General features: G+C 36.1%; 1 protein-coding gene across 1 annotated transcript in view; it reads right to left on the bottom strand.

The window, feature by feature from the left end:
* The window catches only part of DNER (delta/notch like EGF repeat containing), a 139,502-nt gene that overhangs the window by 77,255 nt on the left and 46,934 nt on the right, over positions 1-15,313 (bottom strand). The window contains exon 2 of the mRNA XM_056358853.1: positions 3,827-4,123. Within this exon, the coding sequence (XP_056214828.1) occupies positions 3,827-4,123 (297 nt within the window). The remainder of the gene's footprint in view (positions 1-3,826; positions 4,124-15,313) is intronic.

Genomic DNA, 15,313 nt, shown 5'->3' with positions numbered 1-15,313 from the left:
CAAACATATTTCCTCCAGCCTCCACTAATTTCCATGTCAAAGATTTCTCTAAGCTGTTATTTCTAAGGATGGAGTTTCTATGTATATAGCAACCTCAAATGGATCTCTCCTCCATGATTTTGTTCAGCCTCCTTCTGCACCCATAGCATACTTTGGCAAAAAATGCACAAACATTTAGCAACACATAAAGCAGTCAAAGATTCAAAGGTCTCTGTTTCAAGCAGAATTATTCCTTAAATATATTCTATTGCTGCAGAGCAGAAGCACTCTCAGGATTTTCCACCTGAAACAGCCATACTTCTTTTAAAAGCTTATAATTTACTGACTAAGAACACACGTAAAACAAATGCTGTCCCCGTTGCAAGGGAAATTACAAGTTTATTGTAGCCTCTAATCACTAGTTCCAAAAGCTTGAATCTGAGCAGTAGTATTGCAGTATAAATAAAAGGTTAGACTAGGACTCACGTGCTTAGCATTCTAATTCCTGGCTGCGCACCTGGCAAATCACTTTACTGCTCTGTGCTTCAGTGTCTCCATCTGTAAAATGTGAATAACACTGCTGATTTCCTTTGAAAAAAAAATTGAGAGCTATTAAGGAAAAGTAATATATAAGAGTATGGTACTGCTATTCTTACAGTTTATTTTGTATACAGAAACCTTTTTTGGATCTGTTAGTTGAGTAGGATTAATGAGATGGTTTCTTTCTTCTTCTATTATTGGCTAATATATATTTTTTCTATGCCATAACACAAAAGATTGTTGAACTGGGGAAATGTGCACTACTAGTTGTATCTTGCTTGCCAGCGGAACAAGTTAGTTGCCCAAAAAAGGAAAAAAGTTCTCTTCCAACAGCTAAACACAAAGAAAATTTTTCACTCAATGGTCTGTGGTAGCAGCCCTTAACCTGTGTATCAGGAAAAGACTAACTTCTTAGAGCAAGAGATCTCTAAAAAATGAAACTGTATCCAAAGACATCTGTATGTTGGGTAACGGTGCAGACATTGTCGAGAAGGTTCAGTCAAGCAAACACTGCCAAGTGTATGCTAGTAACTAAGGAATACAGAAAAAATGTCCAACTGTAACCATACATCATGCCTCTCAGACGGTTTACTTCTCTCAGGTATTCATTTTTTGAGCTCTCAAAACTTTCAGAAAAGCTTCCACGGAAACTTCATCTTTGCAAGATAGTGAGAGCTTTCGTTTGGAGACATTCTGGCAAAATTTCTCTCTAAGCAGACAGACAAAAAGAGTATGAAGAACATTAGTTCACTTGCAGTATCAGTATAGAATAATGTGAAAAACAGGTTGACTTGAAAGATTTGAAACAAAGCAAAACTTAATAATAGCAGCCTTTGCTGCCACTGAATCTTAAGGAAGATTTTTGCAATACAAAACCTACAAAACAGTAGATTTTTGCAATACAAAACCTACAAAACAGTAGATTTTTGCAATACAAAACCTACAAAACAGTAGATTTTTGCAATACAAAACCTACAGTTACTTTATTGGTTTTTTCCTTTTAAGAGGGCAAGAAAGGATCAAGCTTTGCAAAGCTTTTAAAGCTATGAGGAAAGGTAGTATCTTCCTGCTTAACACCTAACTCTTTATTCTTGAAGTGTCCACCAAAGAGGCTTTGGAACACAGACTTTCAGGCAAATTAACTCTCTTTAATATAGATCGGAGACAATGTCTTGAATCAGCAACTGAAATCTCTTGCTTTCAGATAAGCATCTCTCTCACTGTGAATGCCAAGAACAGAAGGTCATTATGCTGCACTAGAAAGACTGTGAAAAATACAAGACTCATCATAATACATTAAAAACATATCAACACATGAAATTTCCATGTTAGTGTTCATAATGCAATCACAATTGATAAGCTATATGTATTTCTCAGTTAACAGAAGATACACAGAAGTGCGAATTTTAGTGATTAAAACACCTGGTTGTGAATGATCTGTTTGGCCGAAATGCTTAGTGAATCTACCTAAAATGCAAGCCAGGCAGAAATGTTACTTATACCATACCAGAGCACAGATTGAGGAAGACACACGAGGGAAATCTAGTACAGAGAAAAGCATGCCCTTAATTGATCAGGACATATGGAGCACCCATGCAGAGATGACACTGCATTTAAACTGAGTAATAAAAGCAGATCATTGTTTGTTTCTGCTTCAGAGCTCTCTCCAAAATCCATACTTAGTGCCTGACGTATGTTCTACTGTAAAATAATAGATACAGGAGGTGGAATTCCAAGCAATAAAGCTCTGTTCTCCAGACCTTGCCCACCAGAACTCCCACTGAATGGGATACAGCTTTATAACTACTTGTACCTCAGATATAATCTGAGAGTCATGACACATCAAACACATATTTTAAATATTGATTTTACTTTCAAAAATTGATTTAAATAAATGTTACAGTAAAAACATGAACAAATTTGTTTTGGCTAGCAAAGAATGATGAAAAATATACTTTTTCCAGGATTAAACTCATGCCTGTTCGCTTTCTCATTACACTGCGTTAAAACATCTCAGAAGAATCACTCCTTGAAGTGCTTCAAAAAACAGATAAAGCTGACATTTTACCTATTTATTGCTGAACAAACTCAAATGAAATTACTTTACTCTACAATTCATTTTCCATTAAGAAAGATGTCACAAAGTTTTTAATTCTTTGCCTACTGAAACTATAGTATTTCTTCACGAACAAGCTTCATTACCCCTAGTGCTTGGTACTAAGTTGATCCAAACAAGACCTAAAAAAAAGGCATCGCCATTATCCCCCAAAACGGATGCTCACTTTATGCCAGACTGTTTGTTCTTTGGGATGCATTTTGCACATATGTAGTATTATATTAGGTGGGTGATCTCTGGATCAGGTTGGAGGCTTCTAGTACCAACTGCTGTAGGAACAGTATATGCAGAAGTAGTGGTCTTGCACCTCCAAGTAAGAGAACAACAATGAAGAGAGCTAAAAATCATCCTTGCAGTGATGGACTTCAAAGAAGAAGGGAGGAGGATGGCCATGTAATAGAATGAATGTAATCCACCAAAAAGTTTATCAAGAGATAATCAATCAATTCTTCATTGTGAGCAAACATACTTCCTATCTATACTTGGGTTTCACATGTAAAGATTAATATTTAATGATAACTGGGTTAAGTTTCATACTACTTTATTTTTGCAGAGTCTATGCAAGACATCTAAGAATTACCAATAAAACAGTGTACAAAACAGTAGAAAGCAAAGATCACATTTCTTAAGGATCATAAGTTGTGCTTTCCAGCTGTAGTTTTGCCAGATATTAAGTCCATAATTTTACTAAGAGGTACAACAAATATTTAAAACTTTCCCCCACCATCATTGCATCTCCAGAGTTGTGCACTGTGTAATGTATTTACTGTCAGCTTTAATCCTCAAATAGATGTTTCCTTAACACCACAAGGACAGGTATTTTTCAAAACAACACGTGATTATAACTGCAAATAGCAAAAAAATATATTAAAGGAATTGCTTCAACCTTTTGATTTTCCTAAATTTATTTGATGTTTGGAGATATGGTGTCATACAAATGACTGGAAGAAACAATATTATCCCATTTCAAATAAATGTTCAATACAACATGTTGGCCAACTTAAGCCTATTACTTCCAACAACTACCAATTTTTTTCTGTGTTTAATTTTACTAGTATATTGACGCAGGACAGAGATGGTGTCTTCAGTCCTCTCATGCAGACATCCATGAAATCATGCACAAATGACAACCCAGCAATGTTAACACTTAGAAGTTATGTGTGCATTTTCATCTAGACAGAATATTCTCACCTGTGTTTCATCCCATTTCAGATCTACAACTTTCTGTCCCGCTTTTGGCTGCCACGTAGGTAACGTCACGGTTGCTCTTGAACGTGGAAGAACAATGTCAGGTTCCAAGGTGGATGAGACCGGTCTGCTCTGTCTTGGCGACGTCAGCTCTGTCCGTTCAGAGACTGGAAGGCTGTGAAATGAGTGTTCACAGTTTGTACCCTCATAGCCTTCGCTACAGAGACAGAGGTAGCCATCACCACCAGCACTGCAGTTACCATGGTGACAGGGGTTGCTGGCACAAGGATCTGAAACAAACTGGGAAAAACATATTGTATAGGTCAATTACTGCATATAAAGGATTTATTTCTGAGCTTTACAAAGATCACAAAACGGGATTTTCTTCTCTTCCTGTGTTTATCTTCTAAACATATTTATGAACCAAGCTCATCTTTGATGTATCTTCAAGGAAGTAAATTCAAAGGACTAAAGACTATAGATTAATCTATATTAACCACTTTTCTCAGACCGTTTGATGCTAATGCACTGTTGACACATTTGAGCAAAGTGATAAGCACAAAGTAGGAACGTGGCCACTGTTCATAATCAGGAATTTTCAAAAAGTCTTGAAAGAATAACCTATCCAGGGAAAAAAAAACCCATACAACTAGAAATTTAATGCAGTAACAGAAATAGGAATGAGACACAGAACTCATACAGATCACCAGGTCATGAAGCACCTCTGTGTTCTCAGAGTTAACCACATCACACAATCCTATCTGTGGACACAACTTCCACTTTAAAACACTGGGCCTTTCACCCACACTTTGTTTAATGAACAGCAGTTTCAGAATCTGATTCATTCTGGTGCTGAAAACTTTCTAACAGGAGTTAGAAACTTGAGGCAAAAATGTACTTGTTTTTAAAACAGCATTTTAGTATAGGACATTATAGTATAGGACAACATTATAGTATAGGACAAGATTGAGCTCTGTGATATAGGTAAAATACTGTCCTAGGCTTGCCAGCTTTTTGATTTCTACCTTAAATTTATCTAAAGCTAGTTTGTACTCAGTTTCTTATGTCATCATTGACTTTCAGGTTAAATGTTTTTTCCTTTCTTTATGCTGATATTTACATCCACAATGTATTTATAGAATACGTCTACAAACTCTTGTCAAGTTTCAACTCATAGACTAAATAAGCCATGCTTGCTCAGTTTCCTTGTGGAGGACAAGCCCTCCATTCACGTGCTTTATTTTTTGCTCTAAAATTTAGCCCTGCCTTTTGCAAATACATCAGGTTTTTTTGCTTGTTCTGGAAATAGCCTCCTTTGCATTACTTAAGAAATGTTTGCCTTAGAGCTAAACCACACCACTTACTCACTGCCATTGTCTGACCAACTAAGACAGCCAGGTAGTTCCCCCAATTTGTCTTCACATCAAAGTGATAACCCATCACTAGAAACAGACATTTTCTCAGTCTTTAAATGCAAATTTCACGCAAGTGCTCCAGTCCTAAAGGTCACCCAGTCCTTCCCTGTATATGCAATATTTCTATTGTATGTCTCAGTAAAGCACCACAGTTATTATTAAACATTTTTTCAATTATCATAAGAATTACTTAAGCTTTATATATCATTAATATCATAAAAACAGGTATTGCTCTTACAGTAGGAATTCTACCTTTCTTATCGCTCTCTACAACTCCCTGACAGGAGGCTGTAGGCAGATGGGGGTTGGTCTCTTCTCCCAGATTGCAAGTGACAGGACAAGAGGAAACAGTCTCAAGTTGCAGCAGGGGAGGTGTACTTTGGATGTTAGGAAAAAAATTCTTCACTGAAAGGGTGGTCAAGTATTGGAACAGGCTGCCCAGGGAGATGGTGGAATCACCATCCCTGAAGGTGTTCAGAAACCATGTAGAGTGGTGCTTAGGGACATGGTTTAGTGATGGACTTGGCAGTCCTGGGTTAACGGTTGGACCTGATGATCTCAAAGGTCTTTTCCAACCTGAGTAATTCTATGATTCTATGATCAGTTTAAAGGCCTGGTGTCAGGGGCACCAAATCCTACTATTACACTTTCTTATATAAAACAGACCACAGCTAGAATTCTTCCTTTCGCTAGAATTTTTGTATACTCCAACCTCTGTAATATTTTTGGACAGAAAACAGAGCAAACGTTATCATGAAAGTTAACTTTGGAGACAGTTAATGATGAATGTCAAATTTTGTACTGACTGACACAGAAGAGTCAGAGGCCATGGAAGACAGCCCAAAAGACATGCTTTACTCATTTATCTTGTGGTTCGGTTACAGCTCCAGTTGTTATTTACTTTGCTTGGGGACACATCTCACACACATCAGGTGATGCCTTTAGACACCAGGGTCAAGCTTTGACTCTTCTTCAGTTTTAAAACTCAATTCTATAACAAGTTTATATATACTTAATATATCATGTATCAAGGAAGTATGGATTTTTATGATCACATGGGCTTATCTCCTCAAAGTCTCTTTCTCCTGCAAATCAACAGAATATCTAAGTTCTCAAAGAACAATTGCTAGAATTCTTCACCCCAAAACAATATTCAACTGACAGAACAGTTTCCAGGAAGGAAGAAAACCCAGTTCTGTTCTTTGGCTTGTCAATTACATTTTAAGCTTGCTCCCACTGCCAAGCAGCACAGATTTTCACAGAAATTTCCTTATCCTTTTGGAGTGTTGAAGATAAAAAGCACTGACGTGCAAACAAAGCCCAGCTGAAAAATTGTTTGCAGTACTTTTTTCATATTCTAGTTGCTTGGAGTAGATTTGAGTTACAAAGACATGCAGCTATCCTATTATTGGATAAGCTCTTTACTCATTCTTTCACAGTTAATACAAATTCACATTAACCCATTTTTTTATAAATAAATCAGCATTTATTCTATTCTGAGGAAATTTAATTGTCCTTATCACACCTTAAAATATTAAGGTTATTACCTGCAAACCTGGTAACAAGAAATAAAAAAGAATATTTTCAAACAATCACAAGGGGTACTTTTCCCCCTTAGTGAATACATCCATTTACTTTGCAAGCAAAATAACTAAAAGTGCTCTGTGATATGTGTTATTTGCCATAAACTGTTTTGAGCTTGTTTGACAGATGTGCTTACCAACAAGCACTGCTTACTGCTGCCCATGCCACGTACTGAAGAACACCTTGTGCCTTATGAATCGTCACTAACTTTCAATACAGTGGAAGTGAAAATAATTAAGACTGTTTGGTTTAGATGAAGAACAAAAAAAGATAAGTGTAGATACAGAACTCCAGCCATGCACTTTCTCAGAATTGATTTTTATGAAGCACTTCACAGAATTTTAACTTATCATTTCCTTTTCTTAGTTACTATTAATTCTAAAGCTCCTTTTTCTTTCAGTAAGGCTACCAAAGCAATGTCCCTTGTGCACACTTTAGTTTAATGTTGAACTAAAGGAAGTTATTTTTAATTAGCAGTTAAAAAGAGATGAGGAAATAAATTTGATTCGTGTTGTTTGTGATGTTTCTGCGGTTCCTCTAGTCCACTCCAAAGGTGGCAGCAATGGTTAGCAAGCACTCTGAGGAACATCGTGACACAACAGCATGGCTACATCAGAATTCAAAGGTAGCAAAATTTCAAGGCTTGACCTTTAACAAACTTTTGAAGCTCACAGAGAAAAGTAAACATCATTGGTCTCATAACTGAGAGCTGCACTGCAAGTATACTGTGAGCAAACAATTAAAAGAGCCCCTTTTTAGTCATTCCTCGTGAAGTTCACAGTATTTTAAAATACTGTTGCATGGAGAAAAGGAGGAAGCGAGTAATTACATTCCATATAGCCCATGATTAAATAAGAACGCAATATAATTAATACTAAAAAAATCCAGGGTTTTTTTAGGTGTAGAACTTCAATAATCTTGATTAAGAAAGTATATTTAGTATATCTAGGTCTCTTGTTTTCATCCCCATGTCTTCATTTAATAGTCTATCTGTTTTCATAATACATTCATTGACTAAATAGGCACAGTCAGCAATTGCAGCTGACAAAGCTAAGCTAAAAATCATAAAATGTATTTGCATGTAATTACTATTCCATATGCCTGGACAGCTGTAATCTTTGCAGTATTTTTTTCCAATAGAATCCTGAGACACATGCATTCCAAGGTGCCCTTCATATTGCAGTCAATTTTCCAAAGGCAGACTGAATATACACTGTATTATATATAAACACCAGGCTTGTTTAAGAATCACACTCACAAACATGGATTGTTTGCCAGCCGGTCCAATTGTTTCCTCGGGTTTCAGTTTCAGGTAAAAAACTGCAAGACATAAATCTGCAAGATCTTTCTGCTGGTACTCCTTGTAGTGACACCTATTTGTCATTTAATGCTCATTCAGCATCTCTTCACAGTGGTTCTACTTGTTCTACCTGGAGACAGTCCAGGTAGATCCTCCAGACAGCTTCAAAAAAACAGAATGGTAAGCCTAAAGAGAAGGCTGTAGATGAGCTCCTAAGATCTATGCAAAACCTATCTTCCACCTGTGACTCTCCTCTTAGATGTGTTAGTACAAAACTACCTTTTGGCTCAGTTTTTATTGCTGTTGCCTACAATCACAGACATACCAGCCTGCAACTTCAGTAAAATATGGAAAAAGCAGAACAAATTGAGTCCTTAAATTAGGAATTCAGGGGTTTATTTAAATCCATTCTACATGGGAAACGCCAACGTGTTAACAAAGTCAAGCTGCCACAACCTCTTATTTTACACATGTTCAGTAGCACTCTACCTCCGAAACAGTCTTCAGCTATTAAAAGCCAACAGAGTCCAAAAGTTTCCAACTTTTCAGTGGCTCCCTGAGATAATTTTTCCAGTTACAGGATAAAATGTTGTGACTTTCAAGTATGTAAAGGAACTTTAGCTGGTTGGGATTTAGGCAGCTAGGTTCTTCATGCATTCTGTTAAAAACAGATCTTAGGAGAAATTTAAATCAGTAAAACAGTCTTTGCATCTACATTGCTGAAGAAATTCCCCAATATGACAACTGTTCTCCAGGAACAGATCATGGGAAGATCCACCACATATCACCAACAGAGAAAGGGGATCGATCAGACACCGATCAGACACACCAATTTCAAGCTATGCACAGTATATAAAAAATTATCAACTTCTGAATATTATAGAAAGAAAATAATTAAAACCACCAGTCTAAGCTATTATCAGTTTGGTTTTAATAAAGTAGAAAAAACCTTTTTCATCTAAGCACATCTGAAATATACTATCTTTGCATATGCATCAATTCATGAAAGAGATGGAAACAGACTTGAATCTTTTACATAACAATGGCAATAAAGATTATCTAGAAATCTAATCTCTTTGAAAGACTGGTTTAATTATGTTCAAACTATTATTTAAACTCAGCCTCATTCAATCCTTCCTACAGTGAAGTTTTAAATCTCATTCTATCACACACTAAATATTAATGCAAACTAGGAAACGAAAGGCAAGAAAACAGGATGAATTGAAGTAGGAAAAAAACCCCCAGATGTTCCAAAAGGTGTCTGCAGAAATAGCATTGAGATAAGTATATCACACAAATGCATGTTCTTCTATTTTGAGAAAAGGCTGTCTTGTGACTCAGTGGGACTCATGCAACATACAGGGGCTCAATTTCTGGCTCTCCCAGAGACATCCTGTGTGACCTGAGAACAGTCAAAACTCTATCTCTGCCTCTCCTAATTGCAAAACAGAGATTACACTTCTCTTCTTACACTGCCTGTGTTGTCTGGTTAGAAAGCAATTTTTTTCAGGATGGGAACCACAGAGCTGGATATAGATAGGAACTCTGAAGCAGCAGTGAAATATAAACAAATATAATAAATAAATAAATCTCTGTACAGAAAGGCATGTTTGTTTGTTTCTTAGTCACTTTTTAATCTATTTCTCTTTTGTTTCCTTCTGTGGCTATTCAGGCTTCTTCTGAATAGTACTTTACTTTGCTCAGACAAACAGAAGTGTTCAGAGAAATATCTAGCAAAGATTCTTGAAAGTTAAAAAAAATTACTAAATTACATTATCTTTTCTAATTAACCCATAGAAGACAGTAAAATTATATTGATATTGCGGATCTAGACATCATACTCTTCAGCAAAACAAGATCTGCTTGAAAACAAACAGGTTGAAGGATACATTAATTTTCCAGCTGCGACCAAACATAACAGAAATAAAAATCACAGTGTATTAGGCACTCCTATGAGAGTTAGGATGAATGAGATTTGTCTTATGAGAATGTAAAAATTAACCAGTATCAGCACTGTGGCTCACATAGGTATCGCCACCTTAAATGGCTGTTACCAAAAAGCTGCCTGCAATTCCTTTTGCTGATGTTTTTAAGGATGCTCTTGGTAAGTAATTCTACAACATGTGGAGAACTAGTATATGCTATAGTGACACACTGCCTCACAGGGTGCAGTGACCAGTGACCAGCTGCACCTTGATCAGATACCAGCCAGTCCATACAGGAATTGGAATGTTACAATCTGTCACAAGAAAAAAAAAAAAAGTGTGGTAAGGTGTCATTTCAAACTAACAAGTATCTATATGCTGTGACCTACATCAGTTTAAGCCCTAGGTATCAGGGACTTCAAAGAATGTGCAGGCCACAAAGTAGCACAAAGAGTTCTATACAGAGGTCCTGAAAACTAGAGCAGTCAAGGCTTGCTTTCCCATCCCTCAAAACAACGTAAGCAGAACAAAACATTTATATATTACAGAAAGCATTAGTATGGCAGCTACATCAGTTTCAGTTACTGGAAACTAACTACAAGCTGCAACACAGAATTGGAATTAATCAAGATTTAGAAGGCTAATGCCAAGAACTGTATCATACTGAAACTACAAAGTAAGCAACTTCTTTCTAGAAGTAAACATTTACCGTTTTCCTTTAGCAATTCCATTCAATGTCCCAACCTATCAGGAAAGACATCAATAAATCTAATAAAGAAGTGCAACCTTTATCAGATAATTCAGAACATGATTCTTTGAAACACGGTTAACCATGAGCATTTTGGATTGCTTCCAAGCTGACATTCTCATTCTATGAGTTTTGAATATTCAGAGTAATGAAACTGCCAGTGAATGTAATAAATAGATATAAAGCATTCTCTTTACTTCAGTGAAGCAGCAAAAAAATGCCTAAAGAAATTGTCTGTTTAATTGAGAACCAAAGCATGGCTGCCCAAATCTATTTGAAAAACCAGCAAACATAACAAGACAAATTTTAAGCAGCATGATAGATTTTAAAAACAGAGCTCTGGCAAACGGCTAAGTTACCCTTGCATAATAAGTTACCATACATCAACTGCTTTGCTCTGCCTATCCTCTGGCACGTTCTTACCTCAGGGTATACTGAAATAACTACAAAATAAATTGACATCACTTTCCCTGTCCCTCAACAAAAGGAAAATACCTACTTCACACTAACCACAGAGTACTGTTAGATGTGAGCATGTACATGAATAATTATTCAGAAGCACATTTTTTCTCATCAGATTATCTTAACACCTTTTTTTAATATATTTTCCTTTATCCTGTTGGGAAAGGCCATTCAAATCATTTGATATTTGTCTAGATATAGTGGATTTAATATTACATGTCAATTGGACAAGCTATGTTGACTTACTGTTTTTCAGCAACACACATACTCAGCAAAAATGCTTCTTAAAAACACAATGAAGTCAGAATATCTATCCTGAAGATAGGTCAACTACTTATCAGAAAGTATCTAAGAAGTACTAATAGATCTGTGAAGATTAGCATTAAGGTTTTTTACCACAGCATCATCTCATTTTACTCTCAGTAAGGGATGGCAACTTACAGGATAATTTTAAATGGGACCCCAGCAGCACCGTCACTACTGGTGGTAGAACTAGGGAGTAATTCAGAAGACAAAGCATTAAATTTGTTATAGTAACACAATACATTTGTTTGTTTAGATCTTGTGCTATTATTTCATTATGAAAACATGCAGTGAAAGCACTGTCAAGAGTCTCTTTATTCTTAATATTGTTTTCCCTTTTTAGAATTTTGTTTTCTTGAGCAATAGTAGGGTGCACAATATTTTTATGATAGGACATAAAGATATGTAAGGATATGAAAATTCATAACATTTTGATTTCTAGAATGAACTTTCTGCTAATTTCAAATACATTATTCACTTGTGAGAAGCTGCAATTAAGTAAACATACTCCCTTATATTATTCTAGAAATCATTAATTGAGCTAAAAAAATGCCATGCAGTATTCTATAAAAAAAAAAGTGTTCCAACTTACATGCAAAAGATTGTAAAATATTTTTTAGACAAATTATTCTAATTCTAATTAATTCTAATGAATTTAAGTTTGAAGCTAAGCATATGGGTCACAGTCTAATCCAAGGCTAATAATACTACTTCAAAATCTTAAAGTTCTGCCATGAATACTCCGAGTTATGATGAGATCAGGACTAGCCCAGGAAGGAATACTATTCAAATATCTTTATGAAATAAAAAATCCCAAACAATCTGATACTGGGATTTTCAAAACTGACTAGAGAAATTACTTATCCTACTGATTGTAAGATCTTGAATTCCTAATTTTTTAGCTGTTTTGAAAACAACAGCATGCTATAGCCTCTATTCAGATATGCCAGGTTTCACACAGTCTATGTCTGTCCATCCCTACAAATTTTGACGCCACTGAACAAACCAGATTTGATAGTTTTCTAGAGATCTCAAAAATAATTAAACTTCTTTTACTTCCATTGCATGAACAAGCAACGAGATAGAGGATCAAGCCTGTACAACTGCTCTAACTGGCAAAAAGACCACAGCATAAGCTCACATTTGATTATACAGCAAGCTAGCTACAAGGCAGGGCACCCTTACTAAGTTCAACAACAGAAACAGCAACAGAATTCTCATTTTCTTTAGCATCAACGTCAACCAACCTCAAGACACAAATTCATATAAACCAAGAATTCATTAGTTCAAGTACTCATGGCATTTCTTGATTTAAAAGTCTGAGGCTTTGAACATTTTCTAGATGAGATACGGCAAAATAGGCACACAGTTTTTGTAAGAACAAGAGAAGGATGGAATAACACTGAGTTGTGCAATAAAACTATGCAGTTGAACCATTAACACCACATGAAATCCTGAAAAACTCAATAGATGTGACAACTGGCTACTCTCATAGCTTTTTGCTCACAAGAGGCGGTGAAAATAGGAAAAGATAAACACATCCATAAGGTACCTAGGACATGTGATATGACCAGCTGATGCCTCATTTTCCAAACCAAGTATGAAAAAAACAATTAAAATTTAAGGAGTTTGAAAAGAAGTAGTTGTTACAATTTCAAGCAACAATACATCACAGAAAGGAGACATTTTGCCAGATGAGAAATTTGGCAATCAACAAAACAGAAAATGCTTATGCACCTGGTTAAATAGATGAACATTATATAGGACCTCCAGCACTTTCAAACAACCAGCATTACTGCACTCCAGTACTACTGACAACACAGCAAATCACAGGTATGTGGTCTCCTGATTTTTTCCTTCTTATACTTAAACATCCTGCCAGATTAAAAGTTAAAATACCATCTAGTTGAAGAAATACTCAAAGAAAGATGAAAGAAACTGCCAACATATTAATGCATTATCTCAGTGTGCATTGTCTGTATTGCTGTGTTGTGTTGTTACTCCCTAAGATCACTACTTAAAAAACTCCTTCCTCTGTATAGTAATATATACTTGATTTTAATCATTCAGGTTCAGGATCAGAATTCCAAGACCCAGGTACTTTTTTTAATATAGTTATTGGGGGTTATGTATCAAGTCCTTAATATAATCAGCACACTAAACAGAACTGACATCTAAAAAGAATCAGTGAAGAGGGATGCCAGCGTGAAGGAGCTGCCTTCAGTTCTCTAGTTGTTATAGCAGACAAGGACTCACAGCCTTCCTTCTTGGGTTAGGAACCTAAAGTTTTCTGGTCACAAGCGATTTTCTTCTTTTAAGACATGGTTGGAAGCAGTATAGAAAAGTCAGCATCTTTATCTCATAACAAAGCACCAGCCTGCACATAAAGAGCAATGTCCAAAGAGTTTCAAATCAACATCCAGTTCCTAATCCCTGAAGAATTTGTCGTTTTGCTGCAAGAAGTAATTGGATTAAATATTTGAACAATGCTGGGAACAGAGATAAATGCCCAAAATTTCTTTGCTCCTCCCTGCTTAAACACCATCACTCTCTCGTGTTGACACATTCCCATCGTCACACTCTCTGCCCCTGTGATTTTTGCTCTGTGAAAGCAGTTTAAACGACAACATTTTATCTCACATTTTATGACAGGTTAAGAGTGAACTCTGTTACTTCATGGCACCTAACGCACAGTAACTTGTTAAGGTATGACAACAGCAGCGTATGCCTGAACATCAAGAATAACTCAATCTTCAGATGCATAAAATAGGTCTTTATATTAAATGGTTAGAGGCAGTGCTTCTTTTAATCTTACCTGCAATAACGGTTTTGCCCAATCACTAGAAAAATCTTTTTGGGGCTATTTTTTAAAATCAAATTTATCCTGTGGTCCAAAAACCTAAGTTTGTATTACCATAAACTGGATGCTAATTTTCCCCATGTGGTATACAGTGACAATTTTTCAGGGTTTTATCTTTCTAGACTATGCCAACACAATTTTTCTAATGTCAGGTTTTGACCGTTTTCTTGTAATTTCAGCTTCTTGATCATGCTCACGACTTCTAGTTATATACATAGTTTTCACCTCTTCAGTGCAGAGGACTGTGCCTTCCTGATAGAACAATTTGAACAGGAAACTAGCTCTAAAATCTCTAGATCTGGGGACAAAGACACGTGGTGTTTAGCCCACCTCTCTGGGACAGTGGTATGCAATCTCAGGTCTCCTGCAGCAAGTTACAGGGAGCCTGTCATTAGCAGAAGAATTACTCCTCAGTGTGTTTACTTTTTTTTTTTTTTATCCCTCTCTGTCACATCAGAGATAAGAAGCAGAAAGTTGTTTGTTGTAAGTAAAATCTTCTTACTGGTGTCTCCAAGATGCCAAGCATTCTCATTGTTCAACATGATGAAAATTCTATGTAGAAATGGTAAAGTGAGTCAAATTTCAGTAAACTAGTGCCTAGCAATAAACTCATCATCTATCATTTTAAATCTGCCCTAAAGATCATAGCTGTTGCCAAATGCATTACAATATTAATGAACAGCTCTTGAAAGCAATGACAAGATTTGCGCTCCCTCTAGATGAAAGGGCACAAATGAAGGGGCCCTGTCCCTTTAGAGCATAAATTATTATAGAGGTTTTTTTGCTTAAGTTTCTCTTTCAATTGGTCTAACCACTGGAATCTACAAAACCAGATAAAATACTTTACAGTCCATTTTTCTAGCGTTGTAGAAAGCAGGGCTGTGACCTAAGTA

Source organism: Falco biarmicus, chromosome 13 (assembly GCF_023638135.1).
Source record: "Falco biarmicus isolate bFalBia1 chromosome 13, bFalBia1.pri, whole genome shotgun sequence".
Taxonomy (NCBI): Eukaryota; Metazoa; Chordata; class Aves; order Falconiformes; family Falconidae; genus Falco; species Falco biarmicus.
Note: the sequence above shows the minus strand (reverse complement) of the source record. Positions and strands in the feature narration are given on the sequence as shown.